Source organism: Triticum aestivum, chromosome 6B (assembly GCF_018294505.1).
Source record: "Triticum aestivum cultivar Chinese Spring chromosome 6B, IWGSC CS RefSeq v2.1, whole genome shotgun sequence".
Taxonomy (NCBI): Eukaryota; Viridiplantae; Streptophyta; class Magnoliopsida; order Poales; family Poaceae; genus Triticum; species Triticum aestivum.
Window position 1 is genome coordinate 562,877,922 of NC_057810.1, and position 22,666 is coordinate 562,900,587.

At 42.9% G+C, this 22,666-nt stretch overlaps 1 protein-coding gene and 1 long non-coding RNA gene across 6 annotated transcripts; one reads left to right on the forward strand and one right to left on the reverse strand.

Annotated features, from left to right (window-relative positions):
• Positions 1–1,306: 1,306 nt before the first annotated feature.
• Positions 1,307–21,074, reverse strand: LOC123138009 (clustered mitochondria protein). Of its 5 annotated transcripts, none has more exons than XM_044557899.1 (29): positions 20,768–21,074; positions 20,294–20,535; positions 19,688–19,749; positions 18,923–19,112; positions 18,704–18,835; positions 18,381–18,537; positions 17,530–17,723; positions 17,336–17,437; positions 16,727–16,862; positions 16,527–16,655; positions 14,919–15,273; positions 14,467–14,571; positions 13,519–13,637; positions 11,685–11,793; positions 11,464–11,568; positions 7,488–7,622; positions 7,238–7,408; positions 7,070–7,156; positions 6,292–6,423; positions 6,080–6,187; positions 5,936–6,004; positions 5,544–5,702; positions 5,396–5,452; positions 5,286–5,326; positions 4,780–4,899; positions 4,139–4,448; positions 3,961–4,068; positions 3,125–3,190; positions 1,307–2,040 (listed from the first exon to the last, which is right to left on the reverse strand). In XM_044557899.1, exons 2-29 carry the CDS (start codon positions 20,529–20,531, stop codon positions 1,624–1,626), a joined length of 4,113 nt encoding a protein of 1,370 aa, XP_044413834.1. In that variant the 5' UTR covers positions 20,532–20,535; positions 20,768–21,074; the 3' UTR covers positions 1,307–1,623. The 5 variants fall into 5 exon arrangements, with proteins under 5 accessions (XP_044413834.1, XP_044413836.1, XP_044413833.1 ...); XM_044557901.1 differs by having other exon boundaries at positions 18,381–18,531; positions 19,688–19,752; XM_044557898.1 differs by having other exon boundaries at positions 19,688–19,752.
• On the forward strand, positions 12,681–13,338 carry LOC123138010 (uncharacterized). The gene is made up of 2 exons (XR_006468741.1): positions 12,681–12,822; positions 13,097–13,338. It is a non-coding gene; the product is annotated as an uncharacterized lncRNA (long non-coding RNA).
• Positions 21,075–22,666: the final 1,592 nt, after the last annotated feature.

Consider the following 22,666-nt stretch of genomic DNA (forward strand, 5'->3'; position numbering starts at 1 on the left):
CTCTCATTTCCTGTAACAAACCAAGCATGCTCTAAAGTCCGCCCTTGTTGCCATGTTGGTGGATCAAGCCTGGCGTTCACTTCTGTCGTGTTGGATGGTGGTGGTAATAGTAATCTTGTGTTGCTTCAAAAAAGGCAGGCTACAAAAGAAATATTGGGGTTCCTTTTGCCTCCCCCGGTTCACGTTGTCTCCGGTTGTCTTAGGGTCATGGGGTGCGGTGGATCATGACCCTTGCCTGTTGGAGGGCTCTGTTTTTAGATGTTCTTTCGAGTTTTGTTAGGGTTTATGTCCTGCTCAAGAAGACGAGACAGCGGCGGCTCCCTGAAGATGGAATAAGGTTCTCCCTGCCTAGGCCCCATCCCGGTGGTGCGCCTAGTATCGTCTGTGGGTATGTGGAGGTGTATCTCCAGCAGATCCGTCTTTAGTGGATTTGCTCGGATGTGATTGCCGTTCGTCTACGTTTATGTGTCTTGAGGTTGGATCATTTCGAGCTACGCTACTCTTCATCGGTGGCGGTTATTGTTCTGTTGTGCCGGTTCTATAGGGCCTTAGCATGACGACTTTCCGACTGTCTACTATAACAATTTTGTTCGGCTCCTGCAAGGGAGGGCGATGACCACGGCGTGCCTTTGGCTCACTTCAATGCTTTAGTCATCGCTAGGTCGTCTACGGAGCTGGATATAGTTTTTATTATTTCTGACGTTCATTGTAATGCCATGATTAAGATGAAAAGATAGGAAGTATTTCCGCAAGTTATCTTAGCTTTATTTATCATTGGTCGAAATGCTATTATCGACCGCAAATTTGAATTCGTAAGGTATGTTCTTTACCGCAACTTGCAGGGCGAATTTGGATTGGGATCTTTTCACATTTTGCACGATGGGATTTCTTTTTACACATTTTGGATCAAAGCAATGAGATAGTACACTTCTATGGGTTGTTCCAGCCTCTGCTAGTTTCTTTTTTCTTTTCTACAACAGGTGCTTGGTTCAAAAAAAACTTATGAGTTGATTTCGTCCTCAGCTACGGATTGGGTGCCTGGCACTAAAGCATCTATAGATTGAGGATTTTTCTAAGGAGTGGAGATTCCTTTTTTCTTTTTTGCTTTTCTCTTACACATGGCATTTTGTATCAAAGGAATGTGGTACTAACGTAGCTTGCTTAAGGGCGTCTTTTGTTGGCATGCACGTACATAGTGGCTACAAATGACCTGAAGGGACTGATTGAGTAATTGGATGCATTTTCTAAGGCACAGAAGTAAAAAAAAAGAATAAGAAAAAGCAAAGATATTAAGCTTTGCTATGGCTCAATAAAACCTTCAGCTTGTTAATTTCTGTGTGCCAAACAAATTGGTGTAGCCAGTTTACAGAAATTAGATATGGAAGGCTTTTTATCTTCACAAGAATTTGTCTTCACCCCATCCTCTTATTATTATTGCACTCATTCTACGAACCCCCACCCCACCATAAATAAAATTACTCTGCCACTATGTGGACGTGACAATCCTATGGGCCAAAAAATGATCACCCTAGAGGTCCAAAATTGCAAGGAGAAAACAACCATTGCAGATTCCTGTCTATGCCTTCTGCTTGGACTTCTGCTTCTTCAGCTCCAACGACGCGTCTATGCCTTCTGCTTGGACTTCTGCTTCTTCAGCTCCAACGACGCACCTAATCCTACTGGAGCTTGACCGTCAGCCTTGGCGGACGGCCGACTTGTATCCTTGGCCTCCTTTGCGCCATTCATGGCAGGACCGTTGGACTGCGGCACTTCAGATTCGGTTGACTGAGCATTGCCGGAAGAAGCAGCAGACGCGGAAGCAGCAGAGTTGATGAGGTTGAGAATTTGATTGATGTCAGAAACACTCGCAGCAGGCCCGTTGCGCAGATTAACACCCCTGGCAATGGCCGTTTTTCGGGCTTCTGCGGCCGCCTTGGCAGCGCGCTCATCGCCTCCCCTTACTCTGTTGACATTTGCTGGTCCATCACCACCAGATTGGATCGCAGCTGCCTTCATTGCTTGGAACAATCCAGGATGAGCCTGCCAGATCAAACGCAAGGATTTGTTACCATCACCAACTAGGCATGCAGTACAAAGGTAGGGTATTGACTTGAAAGAAAAGGCAAAACAAAAAAAAAGTAGCAATATTGGCAGGGAAAAAGGTGGATCAAACGGTAATCTATGTCCAACAGTACACGTCTTATGATGCTATGGAAATGTTTCGATAGATTTTTAGAGGTTGGGAGAGCATCTATCTGCTAAGAATAGGGAAAAACTCTTATGCATTCGGTTTACATGGTTCAGTTTATACGGTTTTCCAGTTTGTACAGTATTAATACTTCGGTAAATATGGTATGAAATTAAGATACGGTTCTGTTTTGGTATATACCAAATTATTTTGATATATACCATAATGACAAAAGTTGACACGAAATAGAAAATGACATAATAATAACAAATTTATGACACAAAACATATGATTTTTTATTAAAAAAGGTATATAACTATAATTCATGCCTTGATGGTTATGTACCTGGTTAGCATTTTTTAAGAGAAAAATGACTACGTTACTAGCAAAATAGACGTGCTTAGCAGGGAATACGGCTGCTGTACAATGACTACTTTTATGGTTGTTCGCCTCAAGAAATATAATCCCTCCCCAGACCCCACCTTGTGTGGGAGCTTCTATGCACTGGGTCTGTCCTGGTTTATTCAACTAACCTTTCGGTTTTTTGGTATCCATAAAAACCAAAATTCAGAACGGAATGGAAAGTTGAAACAAGAAACCATAAAAAGCATAAAATTAGTTCAGTTCGGTTCATTTTTGGTTCGGTTTTAAAATGACAGAGTGGTGGGGAATGCATATAGAGCCCCAGCTGCCCATCTAGGAAAAATTTAAAGCTCAGAGTGCAAGATTTTAGTGTTGCCAGCTTCCATATGAAGCTAACATCCTGAGACCAAACAAATAAAAATAATAATCTCATAGAAGGTTGGGCAATCCAAACCATCCGCTTCGAAACTACCTATAATTCGGTCCCTAGCATTTTGCTGTGGTGCTATTCAAATAAAATGGAATTCGAAGAGTGTAGTAGCAGGACTTGCATGTTGCACCTAATAAGCTTACCTTCAAGAATTCAACAGCGTTAGCAGAGGGGGCAGTTGTCTGGCCTTTTTGCTTCTGCGCAATAACCTGCACAAGAAATTAACTTGATCTCCCATTGATAATACAACTAGGTTCAGCACGCAAAGGAAGCAAACTATGCAAAGTAGAGATGGAGCCAAACTTTCCCAAGTTTACTATAGAAATACTCCCTCCGTTCCAAAATAATTCTCGTGGTTTTAGTTCCACAACACTTATTTTGGGACGGAGGGAGTATGTTGCAACAACAACAACAACAAATCTTTAGTCCCAAACAAGGTGGGGTGGGCTAGAGCTGAAACCCATAAGATCTCGCAACCAACTCATGGTTCTGGCACATGGATAGCTAGCTTCCACACGCCCCCTCCATGGCTAGTTCTTCGGTGATATTTCAGTCCTTCAGATCTCTCTTTACTACAGAAATACTCCCTCCGTTCCAAAATAAGTCTCGTGGTTTTAGTTCCACAACACTTAAATTTGGAACGGAGGGAGTATGTTGCAACAACAACAAATCCTTTAGTCCCAACCAAGGTGGGGTGGGCTAGAGCTGAAACCCATTAGATCTCGCAACCAACTCATGGTTCTGGCACATGGATAGCTAGCTTCCACACACCCCTGTCCATGGCTAGTTCTTCGGTGATATTTCAGTCCTTCAGATTTCTCTTTACGGACTCCTCCCATGTCACGTTTGGTCTACCCCGACCTCTATTAACATGGGGGGAATATGTTGCAATGCAAAAAATGTTTCTACTTTGGGAATGTGCAAGAATCCCTGAACCAAGAGTGAAGCAAACAATGGGAACTGACTTTTCAGCACATACCTGCTGTTCTCGCCCCTTAAATGTGTTCAACCAATTTTCTGAATCTTTTGTTCGTGAATCATCACTCCCTAACTGTTTGACCAGTATATCATGTGTCTTGGTTTCATGCTGCCACCAAAATCAAAAAGTCAGTCAAATGTGTAAAAAATTATTCTGCCAATTTTTTATCAGAACTAACCTGAACTGAGAGCTTGTATGCACTCATACAGCTGAATGCAATGGCGAGAGCATGATAGCAAACTGCTGTTTGAATATGACCTGGGCCTAAAAGGCGCTCATTCTTCTTAAGTGCTTCTTGAAGATACCTAAGAGCAGTACTCATATTGCTCGCATCCTGGTACATCATCGCCACATTTATAAGAGTAGCTGCAACATCTGGATGATCAGGACCAGATGCTAAACTCAGCAACAGCAGTGTCCGGGACATGTGTCGCAGCGCAAGTTCGGTTTGATTGAGCCCATGATAGAACAAAGCCATGTTACCATAGCTGAAAATAAGGAAACAAATGATTAAAAGAAGATTAACATCAGATTGGTTGTCGTATGCTGATATCAAAGAGACAATTTTCCTGTACTAACAACCTGAACACAGCTCAACAAATTTCAACTTTGCGAACAAAGGAAACATCACCGCTAGAAAAAAGTAGACAACTCATAAATGTAACGTACAAAGTTACATTTTCAAAAAGCTAATGCCTTTTAACCAAGGAATTGAGCTTCCACTCCTGCTTCGCAATTTTTTATTTCAAATTGATAAATAGGTTCATTTATGGCAACTAATAAGTAATAATAAGCACAAAACCAAATCAAAGGACATGCCTGTGGGCTGTATCAGGATGGTCTAGACCAAGGCATCGCTCATTTATGATAAGCTCTCTATGTTGCTGCACAATTGCTCCTGCTGTGTCGCCGGCATGGTACAAAACCATAGCAAGGTACCTTTGGCAAAATAAACCAAATAAAGAACAGAAGGATTTCAATAGAAGTTTATTTGCAAAAAGAAATTGTTAATACGTTCACAGTAACAAAGATAAGTTATTTCAATCAGGAATATTGTTTCATAGGAAATCTTCTTTCTCGTCTACTCATCTTCATGGTAACTTGCGTGTTTGCAGTCAAACATGTGATATTGCAATATATTCTTAATAATGTTTCTCGTACTGATTTATCTAAGAAACATTTCAAACTGTAAAATTGCAGTAAGCATGATCAACACAACTCTGAAAATTATGTTCAAGGAGGTTTAGGATCTCAACATACGGATGTCCTAATAAAAGAAAATACTAATAAAATAAATCATGTGTAAGTGTGTGTGTGTGTGTTACCGGCAACAGTTCGCAGCATCCTTGTGCATGGGACCATTGATCTGCAATAAGCAATGATCAAGGGTAAATAACAGAAGTTCAAAGGATTCTCATGCTAAGATTTATTTTACCTGTTGAAGTAGAGAAAAAGCTTCAGAAAATAGTGCATACGCCTCATTTAGAGTTCCCTGAAATGCATGAACAAGAATTTGCAAATTTCATATATTGAAATATTAACCAGGTACAGGTCAGAAACAAGACAGTATAGGAAATATATACCTCAGCCATCCGGATTTTCCCAGCTTCCATAAGCTTCCTTGCATCAGTACAGGTAGGAACTGAGTGCTTAACAACTGGTTGGAGATTCAAGATATCTGAAGGTTGGAATGGAGTAGTAGAATGCAGATCGTATTTGCGAGCAGCAATTGTTATTCCGACCTATTAAATGAAGAATATTTGGTATGTCAAACAAATTAGATGGCGCCATAATTTTGACAGGCACTATATACTACGTGGAACATGATTCTGAAAGCGGGCCAACATTTTGTAAAAAAGTAAGTGCCGAAAAGAGCAACAGAAGCTCATAACATAAAAAAAATATCTCTTTGTCAAAGACCAAACCAAGCATCATCCAACAAATTAATTATCATGTAAGTCTGAACATAGCTAACCTTTTGGCAAAGATTGCGGAGAACTGCAACTCTTTTAGCCCCAACCCTCACATCATCCGGCGCTTCAAACTAAATAAATGAAGCCCATTAGTCATGGTGTTCGATAAAAAACTGAAAACGTGAAGAAATAATAACTGCCCATACCTGGTATTTATGATTCGCGAACTCCTTAATGTCAGACCAAACCCCGTCAGAAGTTAGCTGGGAATGTGCAGATTGACCCTTTTTTGAAGAAACTGATTGACTTGATTTCTGGCCATTGAATACAGTTTTTATACCAGCAGAAGGTTAAACAAAAATAAACTAAACTCAAGATAAAGTTCCACAGTGCATAGCAACGTCACAGGAAAGCATACCTTCTGGGTTTTAGACTGCGGGCTGCCAGTACTACCTTTTGTTGAAGCAGCCAAAACTTTGCCAAAAAAACAATTCAAGAAATGAGCAACAGCAGGTGCAATATTATGGTCCGGGCTTTGCCTCAGTATGTCCTGGAGTAGCAAGAGCGCATGATGGTTAAATAAATAATATTCTAACACCGTAAATGAGTTGAACATAGCAGCAAATTAAAAAGCTGTGATTTTGAGATTTCTATGACAGACAGAATTACATGCGACTGATCATCATCTTATAGCATAATTATGTGATGTAAACTAACCCACAGTGTGGATAACACAACAGTATGCGTCTTGCAATAACTTAATACTACCTCCGTATCAAAACAAGTGTTGTACTTATTTTGGGTCGGAGGGAGTACTAAATTGTGCTCCAGAAGTGAAGATGCCCATTCATAGCAGTGCAAGTAAAAGATGTCTTGTTCACTACTACTTTCTTTTACGGGCATTCACTTCCATAGCAAAAGTCAACTCACACTTTAAATATTATTCACTTTACAATTGGCAGCTCATGGTAAAAAGACAAGAAATAGGCAGCTCATGGTAAAAAGACAAGAAATAGGCAGCTCATGGTAAAAAGACAAGAAATAGCCAGCCACAGTTGTAAAAGGACAGATGAACCGCATTGAAAATGCTTGGGGGACATAACAGCTACAATAGAGGAAAATATCTCTAATGTTTTGAACTGTTTGATGTCACAAATAAACAGCTACATCTAGCATAAACAGGACAGGAACAGCACCTTGACAACATGCTTTGCAGACCTAACAATTATCTCAGCCGAAAATAAGTCCCACAAATGTGGCAAATGCTTGATCATGCCTGCAACCTGAGAAATGGATTATTTTAGGAACATAAAAATGCAAAGCAATGTTTTCACATTCAGCTGTATCAGTCCAAAGAGACTTACTTTGCCCAGATACCTAACATTTATCCCATTGCTATGCAGCACATCAGTTAAAGTTTGACCATCCATAGGGGAGACATCAAGAGAGCAAAGATCCTGAACAAACTTCGGGATCACCGTATCTAGCAGATACGAACCAACCTTTTTAACCAAAGCTTCATCGGCTTCAATCTCCTAAGAACATTGAAGAGCAAAATCTTTTAAAGGTGCAACAGCACCAAAACAAAGGGTAGTTATTACTTATTAAACTCACCTCAGGACTGCCAGCAAGCTTGTACTCCGTAAATACATTTGGATTGAAAAGAATTTCAGCAGTCGAGTCGTTACTTTCGGCAGGTGTAGAAGCAGGGCTTTCATCAGACTTGTCATGTTCCTCCGCAGAAACAGCCTGAAATATCAGCTATCGGCAATCAGATTCTAGCGACCATACAAGCAACAATATCATATTATTTCTATTTAAATTTAGGCCCTTTTAATGGATAAGTGCAAAAGGTCATCCAAGTTCTCAATCTTTGTATGTAAAATGGAATGGCCAAAGTAATTTGCCTCGAGTCACTGAAGAGGGAAGGCTCTTGATCAGGCAACTGCAATGCTACTTAAATGCAGTTTCAACATTTTTTCTGTTCCAGAGCAACAGAACAAAGACAACTCCGCCTATGTTGTCTCAACATAGCCGGTCCCAAGCCCGGGTAAAGGAGGAGGGTTGTGATAGGCTTGGCGAGCCAACGTAAAAAGTCAGCCACTCTTATGGAGATGAAACCCAATAGATTTTCGTTGGGGCGTAACCCTCTCAGCGACGCGCCACATCGGAACCCGGGTGTGGTGGAAAATGGGCAAGGGCCGGGCCGTCACCCCCCAAGTGGCGCGCCGTATCTTGATCCGGATACGGTGGCAAGTGAGCGAGGATCGGGTCATCGCATCCTTAGTGGCGCGCTACATCGGCGCCCGGATGTAGTGGAAAATGAGCAAGGGTCTTCGCATTTGACTCGACGAGTGCGAAGGGTAAGGAAGCTAGCCGAGCCTAGGAGGATTCGCTTAGGTAGCTGGAACGTAGGGTCTCTGACAGGGAAGCTTCGGGAGCTAGTTGATGCAGCAGTGAGGAGAGGTGTTGATATCCTTTGCGTCCAAGAAACCAAATGGAGAGGACAGAAGGCGAAGGAGGTGGAGGATACCGGCTTCAAGCTGTGGTACACGGGGACGGCTGCAAACAGAAATGGCGTAGGCATCTTGATCAACAAGAGCCTCAAGTATGGAGTGGTAGACGTCAGGAGACGTGGGGACCGGATTATCCTGGTCAAGCTGGTAGCTGAGGACTTGGTTCTCAATGTTATCAGCGCATATGCCCCGCAAGTAGGCCACAATGAGAACACCAAGAGGGAGTTCTGGGAAGGCTTGGAAGACATGGTTAGGAGTGTACCGATTGGTGAGAAGCTCTTCATAGGAGGAGACCTCAATGGCCACGTGGGTACATCTAACACAGGTTTTGAAGGGGCGCATGGGGGCTTTGGCTATGGCATCAGGAATCAAGAAGGAGAAGATGTCTTAAGCTTTGCTCTAGCCTACAACATGATTGTAGCTAACACCCTCTTTAGAAAGAGAGAATCACATCTGGTGACTTTTAGTAGCGGCCAACACTCTAGCCAGATTGATTTCATCCTCTCGAGAAGAGAAGATAGGCGTGCGTGCCTAGACTGTAAGGTGATACCTGGGGAGAGTGTTGTACCCCAGCATAAGCTGGTGGTTGCTGACTTCCGCTTTCGGATTCGTGTCCAGCGGGATAAGCGTGCCAAGGTCGCTAGAACGAAGTGGTGGAAGCTCAAGGGGGAGGTAGCTCAGGTGTTCAAGGAGAGGGTATTTAAGGAGGGCCCTTGGGAGGAAGGAGGGGATGCGGACAATGTGTGGATGAAGATGGCGACTTGCATTCGTAAGGTGGCCTCGGAGGAGTTTGGAGTGTCCAGGGGAAGGAGAAGCGGAGATAAGGATACCTGCTGGTGGAACGATGATGTCCAGAAGGCGCTTAAAGAGAAGAAAAATTGCTTCAAACGCCTATACCTGGATAGGAGTGCAGACAACATAGAGAAGTACAAGATGGCGAAGAAGGCCGCAAAGCGAGCTGTTGGTGAAGCAAGGGGTCGGGCATATGAGGACCTCTACCAACGGTTAGGCACGAAGGAAGGTGAAAGGGACATTTATAAGATGGCTAAGATCCGGGAGAGGAAGACGAGGGATATTGGCCAAGTCAAATGCATCAAGGACGGAGCAGGCCAACTCTTGGTGAAGGACGAAGAGATTAAGCATAGATGGCGGGAGTACTTCGACAAGCTGTTCAATGGGGAGAATGAGAGTTCTACCATTGAACTGAATGACTCCTTTGATGAGACCAGCATGCGTTTTGTGCGGCGCATCCAGGAGTCTGAGGTGAAGGAGGCTTTAAAAAGGATGAAAGAAGGCAAGGCGATGGGCCCTGATTGTATCCCCATTGAGGTGTGGAAAGGTCTCGGGGACATAGCGATAGTATGGCTAACCAAGCTTTTCAACCTCATTTTTCGGGCAAACAAGATGCCAGAAGAATGGAGACGGAGTATATTAGTACCAATCTTCAAGAACAAGGGGGATGTTCAGAGTTGTACTAATTACCGTGGAATTAAGCTGATGAGCCATACAATGAAGCTATGGGAGAGAGTCATTGAGCACCGCTTAAGAAGAATGACAAGCGTGACCAAAAATCAGTTTGGTTTCATGCCTGGGAGGTCGACCATGGAAGCCATTTTCTTGGTACGACAACTTATGGAGAGATATAGGGAGCATAAGAAGGACTTGCATATGGTGTTCATTGACTTGGAGAAGGCCTATGATAAGATACCGCGGAATGTCATGTGGTGGGCCTTGGAGAAACACAAAGTCCCAGCAAAGTACATTACCCTCATCAAGGACATGTACAATAATGTTGTGACAAGTGTTCGAACAAGTGATGTCGACACCGATGACTTCCCGATTAAGATAGGACTGCATCAGGGGTCAGCTTTGAGCCCTTATCTTTTTGCATTGGTGATGGATGAGGTCACAAGGGGTATACAAGGAGATATCCCATGGTGTATGCTCTTTGCGGATGATGTGGTGCTAGTTGACGATAGTCGGACGGGGGTAAATAGGAAGTTAGAGTTATGGAGACAAACCTTGGAATCGAAAGGGTTTAGGCTTAGTAGAACTAAAACCGAGTACATGATGTGCGGTTTCAATACTACTAGCTGTGAGGAGGAGGTTAGCCTTGATGGCCAGGTGGTACCTCGGAAGGACACCTTTCGGTATTTGGGGTCAATGTTGCAGGAGGATGGGGGTATTGATGAAGATGTGAACCATCGAATCAAAGCCGGATGGATGAAGTGGCGCCAAGCTTCTAGCATTCTCTGTGACAAGAGAGTGCCACAAAAGCTAAAAGGCAAGTTCTACAGGACGGCGGTTCGACCCGCAATGTTGTATGGCGCGGAGTGTTGGCCGACTAAAAGGCGACATGTTCAACAGTTAGGTGTGGCGGAGATGCGTATGTTGAGATGGATGTGTGGCCACACGAGGAAGGATCGAGTCCGGAATGATGATATACGAGATAGAGTTGGGGTAGCACCAATTGAGGAGAAGCTTGTCCAACATCGTTTGAGATGGTTTGGGCATATTCAGCGCAGGCCTCCAGAAGCTCCAGTGCATAGCGGACGGCCAAAGCGTGCGGAGAATGTCAAGAGAGGACGGGGTCAACCGATTTTGACATGGGAGGAGTCCGTTAAGAGAGACCTGAAGGATTGGAGTATCGACAAAGAGCTAGCTATGGACAGGGGTGCGTGGAAGCTTGCTATCCATGTGCCAGAGCCATGAGTTGGTTGCGAGATCTTATGGGTTTCACCTCTAGCCTACCCCAACTTGTTTGGGACTAAAGGCTTTGTTGTTGTTGTTGTTGTTGTAGAGCAACAGAACAAAGACCTAATCTCCAGTTACTGATTAAAAATGCAAGCTAATTGGCTCAATTCGGAGGAAGAGAGTCTGATTCTATTCTTTCAGTCCTGCATCAGAAAATCTCCTTTGGGTTCTTATTACACATTTCATTTGGATCATCATTATATTTCATTATTTCTTATGTGCCCTTTTGTACTCATTTTTTTATTATTGACGTAAAAAGTGTATGCTAATCTTCCCTAAACAAGTGTAGAAAATGCAGTGACAATAATTTCTGCACGAACCGTAGCATCAGAAGCACTGGCAATGTCATCAGATTCTTCTTGCCCATTTGATTCTGTGGGAACATCCGGAACTTTCTGCGTAGGGGATTTCTTTATAGATTCAGCCTACCCAATTCAATAAAATTAGATAGTTAGAATTAGCCATGAAACAAATCATGCATTAGTGAAACATAAGATCTTTCTTTTTTTACTACAAAACCAAAGATATGCCATCAGCTGACCTCAACAAATGAGGCTACAAGTTCGGGTCTCAACACACAAAAACGGTGCTGCAGTCCAATGTAGTTAGAATCTCGTGGAGTCACTCTCATCAGATCCAAAATATAATGCCTACAGTGGGGAAAAGTCAAAAACAACAGCATGAAACAAAACTACAGGACCACATGAACACCCTTAACTGTTGGAGCAAAGATAACACGGAAGTGATGTGTCACGAGATAAAAGCAAGACAAACAGATAATAGATTTCAGACAGTTTAAGCTATGCAAAGTGGATCAGATCAAAAATACACTCGCTAATAGGATATTTACATGTTCAACAATTCCAAAAGAAAAAATCTATAAAGGGGCAAATTAGCACCACAACCTTGTGAACTGGCACAATTAGGCAAAACCGCCCTTGGGAATTATTACTATTATGACCAGTTTTTATAAGCTTAAGCTGTTGAGTGACCCTTTTATCTCAGGAGTAGTGTGGTCAAAGAGGTAAATCCCAGGGTGAAATCTGTTATTCTTTCTTAAAAGAGCCAATCCTCAGGAAAACAACGTTGGAGATCTTTTGACAGTTCACGCATGTGGTATCAGGTTCACACCTCACCAGAATGCACCCCTATTGGGTTTTTTACATTTTGATAATGTTTCTAATTAACCGATCTAGCTAACAAAGAACCTTTAAGAAACTACTCCCTCAGTTCCAAAATAGATGACCCAACTTTGTACTAACTTTGCGAGCTAAAAAGCACGGACACGCCAGGAATCGCCGAACTGCCGTCCTGATACGGATACGGCGGGATACGGTGGGATACGCGAATTTTGGAGTATCCCCGAAATTTGAATTAAAAAAAAAGAAAAAACGACTGGGATACGCCGGGATACGCGGGGACACGTTAGGGATACGGCCTGGCCCAAAAACACACCCCCGGCCCAGCCACGGCCCAATATGTAACCCTATTTTGCAGGGTCTCCATACGAGCTGCTCCCTGCCTCCCAGCTCGAACAGAAGGAGCCACCACCTTCTGGATCGAAGTTCCCACCACCTGGACTCGCCGCCGCCGGCGCCGGCGACTCCTCCATCCAGCACCAGCAGCAGCAGTCTCTCTCTCTCCTCGCCTCCTCAGCTCCTCGCAGCTGTAGCCTGTAGGTAACCCAGCAGCTTCTCCATTCTTCAACCTCTTCCTCTTTTATTCTTCAGATTCAGATTTTGTTCCATTATTAAGGGATTAAGCTACTGGGTCTGGATGCTTGCTAGCTTGTTGTTGACTTGTTGTTGCTACCTCTCTGCTTGTGCTGCTGCTGTTTGTTATGCTGTTGCTGCTCGCTTGTGCTGCTTGGGCTGATGCTGCTGCTGCTAGCCTGCTAGTGCTACTGCCTATTTCTGAATTTAACAGCTTGTGTTGCTGCACACTTGTTGATAGGTAGCAACTAGCAAGTGGCATGGCATCTGGGAGCGCCACAGCTGGTAGCCAATTTGTGTTTGATGTGTTTTGCAAGATGCAACTTGCAATGAGATGGGGGGATGAGGATCGATCAAGCACTTGATAAAAGAGACACCAAATGGGGCAGTACTCTAGTCTATTCTTTATTTTGATCTATTTCTCTTTAATTTTCTGTCTTAACTCTATATTACATGGCATATTTTTATTTTATTTTATATATACTTGCCGTATCCCCGAATGGCTGTTTTTGGAAAATGCCGTATCCCGTATCCCCGTATCCGTATCCCCGTCTTTCCGTCCCCGTGTCCGTGCTTTTTAGTTTGCGAGTACAAAATAAGGCATTTAATTTATCAATGAAAACTAGTAAAAGAACCAATGTTTAACCTCAAAATAAGAATTACCTGTCATCACTACCAACAATTCCCTTGCATTCAACTGTAGCAGCTAATTTTACAGGATTGCCAGAACCATCCAAAACCACATGCTCCTTCACATGGAGTCGCTTTGCAGCCTCAACTACCTAACAGAGCAGATCTTACTTTAGATGTCAAACAAAGATATCGTCATGAAATAAGAATATCCAAATTAGGAAACAAATATTGCTCCCTTCCACAAATACTTCAGGTATCATGTGTAATAGCTGAATCTTTCAAAGCTTGCATATGTAATTTTTACACTGGCATTTTAGACGAAAATCAAGTGCGCAGAACTTAGCCAAACCGCTGACGTTACAAAAAGTGCACTTGAACAGATAATCAATTGTGCACCAGTCAGACAAAGCCGTACATCATTGTGAAAAGTGAATCAGGCAACCAGCAAGCCAGGTGAATTAGTTGAACAAAACAATGCATATAGTGTTTCAGCTAGCCCCTAGCCATATTAAGAACTGAGCCCAAACAAGAACAAACCAGTAATCCTCCTACTGTTACTTATTATGTTAAGCAACTAAACATTAACTAACATAACAACCAGCATGACAGGCGAATTAGTAGAAAAGTGGAACACAAAACGATGGAAATAGTGTTTCAGCTAGCCATATTAAGAACTGAGCCTCAGACAAGAACAACAAACCATGACACGTCAACCTCCATACTTCTTATGCCTCCTACCGTTAGTTAGTTAAGCATCTAAACGATAACTACCATGACACGTCAACCAGCATATTTGAACAACCAACTGACAGCAGCACAGCACAACTGAATTCCTGTCTGAACTGGAAAGACGTATGGAGGTCGTGACAAACGACGAATAGTCACCAGACATAAGAAGTTTGGCCGTAATACAACATATAAAACCGTCCAATCATGTGGAACAATAATATGCAAATACGACAAAAGATGATGGCTGACCTTTGCATGGAATGACTCGTTCCAAGATATCTTCTTGCCATTATCAACAGAACCATACAGAAGGGAGTCAGACTTGTCTCCTTGAAGAATACCAGGTATGATACTCTACAAATCCAGTACAATAGTACAAATTACATTCATATAAGTAAGCCTTTGCATCGCAAAGAATTACAAAGGAAATGATAAGGTGGCTCAAACATGGATATATGTGGAAAAAATACAAAATATAATTATGAAAATCTTCATATAATATGCATCTTCTACATTGAATCGCCTTTTCAGGGCATCTACTAATCCAGCAAATATAATTCAAGTACTAATAACCTTATAAGAACCGACAGCACTTCAGGTGTGCGAAAAAAAATGGAACTCAGTGGTATAGCAGAAGATCATGATGTAAGCAGGAAAGTGTCAACAAATACCATAAATCAATAACTGTTTCTTGCACATACCTGGGCTACAACCCTGTGACCTCTGTAATCAATTATTGCCATGGCAAGATTGTAAAGCCCAGAAATATCAGCTTCTTGGTAAGATTTCGTTCCTTTCAAGTCATTATTAGCAGAAGCATAGGTCGCCTGCTCACTGTCTGCTATCTGTGCCTCTGTAGGTCCTTCCAAAACACTGTTCGGCTCTTCAGTTTTTGAATCTGGTGCTACACCAGAATCTGCCTTGGCACCCAAAACTGGGGAGGGGACTGGCGTACTTCTGCCAGAACCATTTGGGCAATCTGGCTTTTGGTCCTTTGAGATTTGCTCATAGTCAGAGTCAACAGCAAAACTGAAGAAAATATTGTTGTGGACATACCTGAAATGTATAGGAGCAGATGTAAGCATCTCCAAAAGAAACTGAAGCTAATCAATCAACAACCAGTCAAGCCACTCAATCAGAGATGATGGTATCGAAAACTATGCAGTTAAAAGTGAAACTGACGATCTAAAAAGTATGTGTACAATGCATCAAGCTAAAAGAAGCAGACTGGTTGCACCTCCAAAAGGAACTGAAGCTAATCAATTCACAACCAGTCAAGCCACTCAAACAGAGATGATGGTATCCGAAACTAAGCAGTTAAAAGTCAGTTGACAATCTAAAAAGTATGTGTACAGTGCATCGAGCTAAAAGAAGCAGACTGGTTGTTGACACAGCCAGCTTCAGGTAACTACTGTAAACGCAAATCTTGATTCTTAATTCTTAGTTTGCCACATGTGCAATGGAAGACAAGTTACAAGTGCTTACACTCAAATCCGCTAGGTGCCTACATGATATTCTAAGCGGATATTCTAAGCAGAGCATATTAATCAATGGTGCTGTTTTGAACATGTGACTAGGCAACATCATGAGAAGCCCCAACAAGATCCATTCGGTGAACTTGGATATGACAGATTTAAGTGGCCTTGAGGACCACAAGATGAGCATTTTGCAAATAATCCCTCAGATCACACAGCAATCTACAATCTCAGCTTTTACGAAACCAAATGCAACCAAGTTTCATCCAATGGTCACATGTCATATGACCTCAACCAACTATGGGTTTGCACTCGATAATCCCCGCACGGATCACATACAAACATTGTTCACATGCTTGAATAACAATGCAAAGTAGATGACAACTTCCCCAAACTTGATTCTTGTCAATGTAAAATAGATGACAAGTTTACAAACTTGATTCTTGTATAGCTTGGAGTCATCAGTCTCCATGAAACACCCGTTTTTCTTGTCAAGGTTGGAGGGAATGATTGGAGCATGAATTAGTTGAGCAGATAGAAACCCTTTTTTGCAAGGGAGGGGACAGAAACCCTTTGACGCAACAAGGTTCTCATTATCGTTATTGGCTAACTTCAAAGTTCAAACAAAGTGCCAAGAGCTTCAGATTCTAAAATCATAATTAAGAAGCATGATAGCTATACACACATATACCCTTAACACAACCATACCACCCTTATTCATTCAATACCACATTATACCATGATATCAAGCAGTCTGACTTCAAATCAGAAAAGAGAAACAGAAGTCATGAGGGAGTTATTTGGCAAACAGTGTGAGATTTGAGCTTTACTCACATATGAAAACATTCCGGATCAGTTGGATTGATTGGAGGTATACATCTATTGATGACACCGACTGCTCCTTTTACAGCAGCATCAACAAAATCGCATGTCACTTTATAGAGTGCTCTGCCTCGCAATATCCTGAAATATCCAGAAATAACATGTCATCATAGCTTGTAGGCAACAAAGATCATGAAATGGTAAATAAGTACCTTTCTTGAGGATTGGCATGAGGAAACTCTCGGCATGACTGCAATTCCTCATTCCAGTCTCTCTGCATCCCAATCAACTCGGTACCATATGACAGCACAACAGAATCCTCAGCCCTGGCTGCATCCCTTCTATGTTCTGTTGTACATAGAAATGTGGATGTGTGTTAAGTTCAATACAACATACTCCCTCCGTTCCTAAATGTAAGTCTTTTTAGAGATTTGAATGCGGACTACATACGGAGAAAAATGAGTGAATCTACACTCTAAAATATGTCTATATACATCCGTATGTAGTTCTTGTTAAAGTCTCTAAAAAGACTTATATTTAGGAACGGAGGGAGTAGTATACTAAGATGATGAATAAATCAACATGGAGCCATCCAAAATTATTAATTATTCACCATGGCAAACAAGATAACATCCAGAATTATTAATCAACATGTGTGTTAATTAACATAGTCCCTTTTATGACTTGTTTTTTTAACCTCCCTTTTATGACTAGTTAAAACAGGGATGAGGGTGAGAACTTCCTCGGCTTAGACAAGCCTGATCACTTTTTGAAGATATAGAAGAAATGGCAAGCATGGGAGAATATACTGAGAAAGTTACCTGGCACGGGGTGAGCTCCCAACCAAGAAGTCACTGGGAGCAAGGCCTGAACGTTCTCAAAAGGATGGGCCGATGCTTTGCGGTCCAATATTTCACGAAAGCCTTCAAAAAAATTGTCCAAGTGTCACTATAGAAAGATGACATACTGAGGGCCAGCAAAGTTAGACAAATAAACTCTAGAATAAACACAAAACCTTTCTTAAACTTGGCGCTAATTTTTTGTAGCAGGCCAACTAAAGTGCTGGCTTCGTGAGATTGTTTTAAAGGTCTTGAATCCAGAACACTTCCATTGCTAGCATTCACATAAAAAGATTTGGAGCTCCCTGTGATGCAGTGTTTGCTTCCTTCTAATGTCACAACATCAATATAGATGAGATCCCCATGTAACCTATGGAAACCATCAGTGCTTGTTAGTTCCTCGACAGTTATATTAACAGACAGATACTCGCTGAGGGAAAATTACACAGGAAAATGATGCTTCGAATAAAAGCTCAATGGATAATAGCAAACTAAAGGATTCAATAGTACAACCCATATGCAAATCAATATAATCCAGTATAGGAGGAATATAGTCAACCAAAGATGGAGGTGGAGAGACAAGGCCAGTAAATATTAAGAATTGACAGCAGGAATGATACCTTTTAGCGCATCAGTGGAACTTTAACGGGATGGAACTGGTACAGATGATACAACTTTTAGTTACAGAAAGATCTTAAACTCTCATGTTTTCCCCATTCTCCCTAGTCCCTACCATGCCACTAGCACTATGTAGGACTCCTGAATTGTTGGAGGAGTGTGTGCAAAGTACTAGCATGACTAGAAAACCACCATGCTAATGCCACATTTTGAATGACAAATTCAAGTGGACCATTCCCATAGTTCTAACATACAAACATACTTGATCAGTCACCCCAGCTTCAAAAGCAATGTAGCTTAACCAGCCTATCATATGAGAATCCAGAGGGCTGATGTTTGGAACAATGGTTCTTCCTAAGGTATCCCAAAATAATGAGACAAGGATGTAAATCACAATCATAAGAGTTACCTCCTATAACTCGGTGGAGGATTGAATGATGAAAAAACTATGCTGTCCACACATTTGATTTCTGCCGGTGCAGATGCCAGCAAATTAGTAAGAGCTACAGTAGTATCCTCCATGAAATTCAAACCATCAAGCTCCTGGTGAGCAGTTTTTCCTGCATCTACAGGGGAAAGCAAATAAGATCTACATCAACGACAGGTTGAATTAAGACTTGTGCACAAATCATAGTACTGCTTGGTAAAATTGCAGGTGACGCCTCAACTAACAGAAAGCATTATCAGTAAACATACGGCATCAAAGGAAGAATCTCCACATGGTATTAGTACCTGCATTTTTTGCCTGTGCAGACTCCTGCTGCAGAGCTAGGGATGTCGATAGTGAGACATGAAGACTAGAAAGAGAGAGCAATTCCCGGACACGGCGGAGATGCGACCTAATAGACCTCTCATCATATGTTGCTGAAAGAAACATTATTTCAGCCCCATCGTATAAAATAGTTAAACCAACAACAAGTGGATAATTTGCATAACTGTCTGTATACATACCAGCAACCATCTCCAACGAACAGCCACCAGCAGTTATATCTGCAATCTCAGAAATTTCATTGTAGTCCTCTAACTGGTGTGTTGAACCATCTTTAGTATGCAATATCAAATCATAGCACGTGTAGAAGCAAGTTTCAGGAGCGTCCAAGAGGAATTGTTTGACATCAATGACAGAATCTCCAGGGCTTAGCTGTATATGCAATAGCACAATATGAATTAAAAAAATACTAGTCCCTATTTCCAATACTATATGACGGTTTTGACAGCATGGCCTCAAACAGGCCACTTTGAAAGTAAAAATACCACTCCCTCCATCCATATATATAGGGCCTAAAAAGTTTTCCGAGGTTACATTTGACCACGGGTTAGAACAATAATATATGACATGCATATTTACGCAAAGCATATCGTTAAATTCACATGTGAAAGGAGTTTCTAATGATATAACATTTATATCATACATCTTATATATTACTAATCTTATCAATGGTCAAAAGCAACCTTGAAAAATGTATTAGGCCCTATATATATGGATGGAGGGAGTAACTGGAAGTGTGAAAATGAAAATGTTATATTATGAACATAAATCCGCCTAGTAGAGTAGTGGTAACATTTTCATATGAACAGTCATCAATCAAAATAGTGTTGTGCATATAAGCAGTCAGAGTAAAGAAAATTGACCACTTAAATTCTAAAATATAAATCCCATGTGTTCTGGTAAGAGGCTGTATAAAATCCAAAGAGAATACAATTTTTTACACTTACCTGCAGCTCCAGCTTTTCACCTGATTGCGTCTTAACAGAAACAGGGTATAGATGAAGCTCTCCTGCTTGACACACAACATTTCCTTATTAGAACAGTCGAATGTCCAAAAGAAAGAATACAATTAAGAGAATGCAGCACATATAGTCCTCACGGTTCATGAAATGAAAAAATTCAGATGCTGATGACAGGCTAACTAGAATGAACTTGTATACAATGCTACCGGCCAAGTGCAACTGAAGGCATACAACCATAGCCAACTGTAAGTTCTAGGGACAAGTTATGCCTATCCAGTATGGCAGTATCACTAGTTTTACAATCGTCTGGCATCAATAAATTAAGCACACAGTTAAATACGCAGCATGCAGCATGTTATTCGTTCAGCTTAGGAAATTGCACCCACAAAATCTAGCCTTGATCTAGATTACTTTATCACTAATAAAGAACCTGTGCAAGTTGGATACTTGTAACGCCTAATGTTCTTATCTGCAACCATTAATTTCCCAAAAAGGTCACGACTTTATGAACCTATGAGCCAAATACCACGTTTCCCAGTCTTATGGAATAAATACACTATCGATGTAACATAAAGAGGCGATTGTCCTCACCTTCAGCTGGCTTCTCTGCAGCCTGTGCGGCCTCGGCCGCATCCCCCTCCTCCTTCTCCACGACCACCGCAGCGGTCTCAGCAGCAGGGGCGACCTCAGCAGCAGGGGCCTCGGTCACTTCCCCGTTCTCGGGCTTGGCCTCCTCCACCACATCAGCGACCGGGTCCACCGAGACGGCCTCCTGGCTTGCGGCCTGCGCCTTGGCCTTGTTCCTCGCACCCTTGGACTTGCCCGCCATATTCCTGCAACGAGCCAAAAGCAGCGCCGCCGCCGCCAAATCTCATCAGTCAGAAAAACCCGCCGCAGCCGGCAACGCACCGAAAACACGACAATTCTCCCGGCTAAACCCCACCCGTCCAGACCAGGCGCCACAGGGGCGCGCCGATCTGGAGCGGAATCAAAACCCTAAACCCTCGGCACGCCGACGAAGCGCGCGCGCGCGCGAATGGGACGCGGAGTCGGGAGGACGCGCACCTGCCTGCCTGCCGCCCGCGGCGCCGCGGAAGGCTCGGCACCGCCGAGGGGAGGGGAGGGGAGAGGAGAGGCGAGGCGGCGCGAGGCGGAGGGCGAGACGGGGACGATTGGCTTGTGGAGGCGAGGGGCTGTTTGGGTAAAAGGGGGAGAGGGAGGCGGATGCGTTCGCCGGCCGCTCCTTTTTATACGGGCGAGCGGCCCCTCCTGATCCCCCGCGGTCGCTGGCGCTCTGCTGCTGGCCTCTGGCCTCTGGGGCTGGCTCTGGGTAAGACGGCTCTTTCAAGTTTTCTAACTCCTTGCGCACGGGAGGGGGGTACGGGCTCGGCGGTGATATTTCGGGAGGTCTGGTGTGCGGGGGTAGTTTCGGCATGCCCTGCGTCGGGGGCCTCTCCGGAGTGGGATCTCGGGGCTGGTTAGGGTTTTTGCAAGGGTTTAGGCGGCTCTAAGCAACCTAATAAGAGTATCGTAATTTACTTATCAACCGACAGCCAGAGTACCATGATCAGCAATTAATTGACCAAATCAATGCAGACAATTGATTCAAATGGTAAATTTTGAGGGTCGTTTGGATGGTTGCGAAAAGTTAAGCATGCATGGACACATTTTAGTGACAGTGATGCTGAAAAGTATTTTGTCGGGTCTCAACAATCCTATGATACATTTACTTGAGTTGGGTCTACATTAAGTTATCAAGACGTCATGCTGGTGCTTATGGTGGTTCCAGAGACAAGTGACTCGTGGAAAAAGTATTTTGTCAGTTAGTAAATGATTGGTGGCTATTAAAAAATTACTCTTTTAAAGTCAGCCCACTTCCGATCGGGAATCAGCAGGTATCATGGTCTAAACCCTGCTCCGTTTTGGTGAAAGTTAATGTAGATGCATCTTATCATCCCGAGGTTGGTAAAGGAGGGGTAGGAGTCGTTGTTCGAGACTTGTTAGGTAATTTTCTTGCCGCCTCCACTTCTTTTGTACAACATGTTTCAACTGTTACGTCAATGAAGGCTCTAGCCATACAACATGGCCTTGCTCTAGCCCTTAATTGTGCATGTAATTATGTCGTTATGGGGTTGGATAGCACGGATTTAACTGATGCTTGCTCGGGGCAACAACAATATGATCAAGCGGCAGCAATTTATGCTCGGTGTATGGGGATCGTGGGAGCTGTCGAGAAGGCGGAGTTTCTACATGTTCCTCAAGGAGCTAATGGTGTGGCACACAAACTTGCTAGAAAGTGTTTCTAGGATGAGAATTCTTGTAATGGATAGATCAACCTCCTAGCTTTAATTTTTCATGTACTCATAAACGAAGTATTTGTGCTTTGATTATCAATAAAGTGTGCCATGATGGATTTCCCTATAAAAAAGAGCTAGCAGGCACAGGCTCAGAGTAAAGAAATGTGGAACAGATTAACCAAGTTGGAGATGAGGATGTATCCCAAAGTTTACACTCTTGGGGAGTGTTAATCTCCGTTGGAGGGGTGGGAGGGTGGGGCTTCCCGAATGCCAATTAAGGCTCACCCTATTCTTATAGAGCCTCCCATCGAAGGAAGCTTCCAAAAGGACTCCAATTGTCTAGGAGTTCCCCTGAACTCCAATAGTAACAACTTGGATATAACACCACTATGAGGATGTGTAAGTGTAGATCTAGGGTTCCTCTTTGAATCCTCAGAGTTGGGAGTAGTTTCGGTTGGAGGAATCAAGAGGGAGTGAGCCTTTTCATGGCCAACAATGGGGACATCCCAGATTTAGTGGTTAGGGCTGGGGTTAGAAGAAGTGGTGGCTTGCATAGCTCCCCTCAAAATCCAACTATTAGCCTTACAACACACCCCGGAGATCCGAGCTATATGGAGTGATGGTGTCCTGGATAAGGGGGTGCTAACCACGTCGGCCAGAAGATGTG